This window comes from Zootermopsis nevadensis, unplaced genomic scaffold, assembly GCF_977971745.1.
Source record: "Zootermopsis nevadensis isolate Lab colony 2312 unplaced genomic scaffold, Znev_1.0 Znev_ptg000010l, whole genome shotgun sequence".
Taxonomy (NCBI): Eukaryota; Metazoa; Arthropoda; class Insecta; order Blattodea; family Termopsidae; genus Zootermopsis; species Zootermopsis nevadensis.
Genome location: NW_028259142.1, coordinates 16,045,554 through 16,051,816, shown reverse-complemented (window position 1 = coordinate 16,051,816; position 6,263 = coordinate 16,045,554). Strand labels below are relative to the sequence as shown.

Genomic DNA, 6,263 nt, shown 5'->3' with positions numbered 1-6,263 from the left:
GAGTTTGTCTTTTGTTCCCTTGCTGCGCGCAGTGGTGGGATACTGACGAATTATCAGTGGACTCAATATCTGTGAAATACGCGTGCACACGTATCGATAAGGCCTGACCCACTGAGCTATGTTAAACACGCGGTGGAGTGTTATCTCGAGCGGACAGGTACGTGACCGGATGCATTACCTGCAGAAATATTTGAATTACTATGTGACACGGATTATCATCAGCAAATATAAATCGAAATTAAAATTATTTGTTAAAACTGAATATTGCATGCCGAGTCAATCATTTCAGTAAAGGTCCTCACTACTTCGTTAACAAACGAAGTGATTACCTGTTAGCTGAGAAACTACATAAAAAACAACTACTTGTTAATTTAACTGCCTACACCACTAATTCACACAATAAACTCGAACAAATAATGGACATTATAAAAATAGTTGATAATAGACGACACAGAGACACAATAGAAAAATATCACATACAACGAACACACAAACAAAACACTGCATTAAATGATAACAACATCCACCTTAACAATCCCATCTTCAACGTCATACAGTTCCTTGACCCTACCCCATGAAACAACTTTCACTTATATATAAATAACCCTCAAACAACATACATACACCAGACACAGATTCTCTTCACCAGCCGTCAGACGCACGTTACTCTACACAACATCTCTTGGTATGTTCCTCGTTTACTATTTTTAATATATATTTATACGATTATTTATTTATTTCCTTTGTCAATTCATACTCATTCCAAGAAAATAATTAAACATTAATTCCACAGATAAATATAACGTCTGACTACAATAAGCAACTTACCATGAAAATGGAAAGCTACAAACAGAACTACGGATCATTATAATATATTGCATCAAATATCTAATAGTTTTAAAATATTTTAAATTGATAAAAACCTGAAGACGACGGTATTACCCGTCGAAACATGTCGTTTTAATAAAAGCGCTAAAAAATATAATGTAAAATCGTATTTACGATTAAGAGCGCTAATATAATATTTTACACAACAAAATGTTTTAATATTATATAATTTTTACAACACCAATAAACTTCAAACGTTTGTGAATAGACTGTACAAAATAAATATATTTAATCAAACACAAACATGACGCATATAAGATACAAACCACTAATTCGTTAAACAACCTACCTAATCATACAACAATTTAATAAACTCAGTAGTTATCAAGCGGACTAACTACCTTACTAAACTGGCTTCCAGTCATCAAGTTACTAACAAATGACGTCATTACGTAACTCCATGAATACAGAATCCTCCTCTAAGCACTAACAATCGCTCCTGTTCTTAAGAAAGGGTCCTTCTTCATGAACCAAATGTTATTGCTTCCCTTATCTAGCTACATGTGCAGCCCACTGAATCCCTCTAGGTTTCACTATCCGATTATTAAGTTAAAGTTTACCTCGTTTATCAAAGTCTTATATTTGTTACTTCGTTCTTTTTATGTTCAGATATATTAAATAACATAGTTTTTTTCCAAATACTTTATGATGGCCTACCATCGTCAAAACAAAAGACCGCATTTGATATCAAAGCCATGTGTATATTTTAGTAAGAAATAACTTTTCAACGAAAAAATATTCAAAGAACAATAGAACAAAAACTTATTAAATCAGGAACCGGCGTTATAATGCGTGATGTAACTAAATATTGTTCTGAATGTAAGAAATTCTACCCTGTCCTTATTGCTAAACGTGTTTCCGGGAACACTGAATTCAGACTGAAATATTTCGAATACTTTCCCGTCTTTTTATGCTCATATGTTGGCAGCAGTGGTATACATTTCATCTCCCCTCGAGAGAAAACTTACGTCTTGTATCCAATGATGAATTTCTATCAGAAACATTGACATACTGTCTACATATTCAAAACAAAATTCTTGTAGACTTGCCTTATTTGTACAAAACGAATTTTCAGAACGCTGACACAGTTGTGGTGTCAAATAACATGGCCGACACCTGTTCGGTCCCCCCACCCTCCAGGGGGGATCATCCATCACTCTGACTTGGGTTTTGACTTGTGACTTCTCGCTTCCGTACTTCAGTATCGGGGTTTGCTCCCCGGAGTCACTTTCCCTCACTCCATATCGATAACCTCATTCAATGGGTGTTCCACGAATTCTTCAGAGAGGGTAACATTGTCGTCATGCCGCATTTCATGTTCTCCACCTAACGAGAGACATATAAAATTGCGTCGATATATATAATCGATAATATAACACTATTTTGTTTCATTGATATGGCACTGGTAACAGAGTCTATATTTAAAGGAATGTGCAAATGATTAGCCTAAGATGTCAAAAAACAATATAATTTTCTTTTCATTTTATTGTCACACCTGAAGCTGCACAGAGAAAACATCATGGTTACTTTGATTGCAGCACTGAACGAGTAAAAGTAAAGCAAAGTTTGTCCCACTATACGCCATGTAGCTCCTCTCTTCCTTGACCGCGGCACTAGATGGGGGTGAGTGGTCAGCATCACGCCCCGGCCGGCTTTACCCCCGGGAAAGGACCCCGGTACCCATTGTAGAGGAGGCTGGGTGGGCCCCAGAGCCGGTCTGGACGCAGAGGCTAGAGGAAAAATCCATGCCCCCGTCGGGGATCGAACCCCAGCACTGAACGAGTAAAGTTGTCTATTCTACAAGAAAGAAAATTATTACATCTCTTCATGGAAAGGAAAAGTCAAGAATAGTTCACTTAAGAGCATCGAGAGAAGCCGAGACACATTTGTTCCACTGAACAAACCACAAATAAGTGAATATTTTAAGGGCCAATAATCAAAAGAGAGATTTCTTTCACTGTGAAGTGTTAAAAAAAACAGAAAATTACAATTTTATGTAATTCGTGTAGTCCTACTAGCTTCGACCAATCAGATAATTAAGTTACTTTTAATAAATCCTTTTTCCAGCTTCAAGAAAGGCTACTTATATTATTTATTCAATGAAAATTACTGGGACAGGCGGTCGGGCGTTTATGTAGCACTCTTCTCTCATTTTAGGAAGGACCCGGATTCAGTCACCGAATAGGAAACCTCTATCATCAGCATTGTTAGAGATACAGGGACATATATGAGTACTGGATCGTCCCCGCCCACGAACCGGTATTTCGTAAGCCTTCGTACGGACACTTTGCTTCCAATGCACACAATATAGTAAGTTCGTAACCTACGTTAACGCATTTACTAATAAACGTAAACAATTAGATTACTAAAATTGCAAGTCAATACGCTTAACTAAACACCAGAAATTTATTAAAACATTAATAATAATGACAATTTCGTTAGCACGAAAATCAAAAGTTTTGTGAATACGGTGACAAACCTTTGTTTCATAAAAAGAGAATATTTGTTCACCCCCTGAGTAATTATCAACATTCTGTACCTTAAGCGGAGTTAGAGCTCATCTTTTCTGCTTTTATTTTGCTGGGGCTGAATGAGAAGGTGGAGCCGAGGTGCTTATACAAACAACTATACACACTGACCCCTGCACACGAACATAAAGCAAGTGGGACGTAGAAAGACAACCAGTTGACTGAGGGTGAAGTAAGAATGCCTTGGAGTGATCCTGAAGACTTCCGGTTAAGAAGCCATACCATACCCCTCGCTGCGAATTGTCGAATTGTGTAGGGAAAGGTGGACAATGTGAGAGCTGCCCTTCTGACGGACACGTCACAGTTCTGCGACGTGTGTGGGCAGCTAGCTACCGCACTCCTCCCAGAAAGATCAACATTAATCATTCGAGGAATTACCCCAATGAACGAAAGTAGGGGACGTAACTTGCCTCCAGAAAGAAAACATTTGGCCAAAGAAGACCTACACAGTGTCACGCTGTTTGTACGCCTTGAGTATTCATCCGTCAGTAGACAGTATGTATAGAACAAGTTGTTTCCAGGAAACACACAATATAAATGCTCATCCCATCAAAATCAAATCCTGTGGCGAGTGGATAGCACTCCCGTTTCGTTAGACCTCTGGATAAAATCTCGACCCGGAGACCAGATACCGTGACTGCGATCGTCCGTGGTTTTCTACAGTCCCTCCAATTAAAGGCTGACACGATTGCCTCTTTTAACATATTTCCTGATTTAGCCTTCATTTGCAATCACGTAATTTGTATAAGCCACTGGTAGCGCCGTTAAATTTATATAAAACAACCATTAAAGTTTACTTTTCTTTTGCCAGAATAATTGTGGATTTTGATAACATGATAACATAACAGGTGACCGGGTACTTGCCAGATGACCGGAACTCCTTGTTTCTTCCTGAAGTTCATTAAAATATTCTGTAGTTCTACGTATCTTAAGGCACGACTTATTTATTTCCCATCTGTGACATGTGTTTTCCTTCTCAGACAAATTCCAGGATGAAAAGTATGAAACATGACAATTTGAAAGCGCTCAAAGACTATTTTCCGCCAGATTCTTGCTTTCCCTTCAGTTTCCGTCATTTTACACCAGTTTTTATTAAATATTCTCGGGACCGTAGTATTTTTTGACAGAAGCAGATTTCCATTCGACCCAGTTCATATTTTAGACATGTTTTACTGTCCTCTATCATGAAATTGGTTATATGGCGTGGAAAGCAAACCTTGTTGCACGTACCTACTATTTAAAAACCTTACCTAAACAAGCGTACGAAATTTTCGAGACATTTTTAGACGGTGCCTCGTGATTCTTCACCATACTGCCAGAATTAAGACCCTTCTAAAGGAAAAGAGGGCGAGCTCACTTTGTAATGTGGACGGGGAGAAAGTTTTCGTGGTGCACGAGGCGGACTGAATATTTTAGATATTACAGAGAGAAAGAAGCCAGGTATGGCGTGAGTTATATATTCATCTGGCTATGATTTGAATTTTGTAAAGTAGAAATATATTCAATTTCCAATGTAGTAGTAGTGGCTGAAATCTTGTTTTATTTTCTCTCTCACCCCATTTTCTGTTACCACAAACTCTTTCTTCCCGTTTTGATTAGTTTCTCGGATCAAGTCTCGACGAAGAACAAAAGCAAAGAGATGAGAGACCCCGATGGGTGCCTACAGTTGATACACCAAAGGCAGCGTTTCATATAAGAGCCTTGCAATTTCTCTCCAACAACGACGCTCAAGAAATGTTGATATTTGAACTCGCGGTAAATGTATGTGGTCAATAGTTCTATATGAAGACTTTCCATACCCTCACAGTAGAGTACTTCCTTATCTGCCTGTCTAAGTCTTCATTCTCCATTCCTCATCTCCCTGTGAAGGCTTCGTCTCTCTCTGTCTCACACACACAACTTCCCTACTCCTTGAATGATATAGTCTCCATAGTAACAAGGCATCTCAAGCTGTGAATTCAGAGGAGACAACCATGGAACGAAGATCTTATGAGAAGTTTCGCCTTCTTTCTACACCATTTTACCTCTCCACACTTTCTAGGACGACGGAGAGGGGTGGGATTCCCTTCTCGTCATGCATGGCGCCGTGAAAAGTCTTATTTTAAATTTATTCCTCTCTTTTTTAAAAAAATGAATGGAGTGGTGGAGTCAAGAGTTCTTGGCCTTGCACTAAGCCCTCTGCAAGCCCATGAAGTGTGGCTCTAATCTGTCGCCTTCAGACCACACCGCTCCGACACGAGGAAGTAGACGCCTCTCGCACGAAATAATCGAAATGAAGAAGCTGGTCACTTGATGACGGTAATGATTCAATTATTTGTTATTATTGAGCTGTATCAACAGCCGGATGGACAATTACAGATTCCACACAAAATAACAAAAAATAATAAAAGCAAAATCATAAAATAATTCAGTTCTTAATAATGAAGATGATTCAGTTCCATTAGTGTGATTACAAGGCAAATAATATAATTCTCTACTTTCAACGTGAGCAGCGCATCATTGCTGCAAGTGACATGCAGATTTTTGGATTTTTGGCAAGAACCATGTCTCCTTTGAGGACACTTTCTCGATGAGAAAGTGTTTAAATTGATTACGTGTACTATAATTTAGATTAGACCTGTTCTTTCATTACTGATGCAGTAACTGGCTCCTGTAGCTATTGGTTAGCAACTTAAAATAAATAATATAAATAAATTATTACTTTACAAGTACTAATAATAAAATCAACTTATTTTCGAATATGGTACAATAAGTCGAATTTAGAGAAAAACCATATTTAAAACTGGGTACTGAACAAGAAACCCCATATAACAAGCAATGGCTTCCGTTTCTCTAACTGGGGAGGTC

The 6,263-nt window shown here is 38.2% G+C and overlaps 1 protein-coding gene across 1 annotated transcript in view; it reads right to left on the bottom strand.

Annotated features, from left to right (window-relative positions):
• Positions 1-713: 713 nt before the first annotated feature.
• LOC147874267 (uncharacterized) overlaps positions 714-6,263 on the bottom strand; it is a 183,312-nt gene continuing 177,762 nt past the window's right edge. Inside the window, exon 6 of the mRNA XM_087346624.1 lies at positions 714-2,214. Within this exon, the coding sequence (XP_087202750.1) occupies positions 2,123-2,214 (92 nt within the window). The 3' untranslated portion in view covers positions 714-2,122. The remainder of the gene's footprint in view (positions 2,215-6,263) is intronic.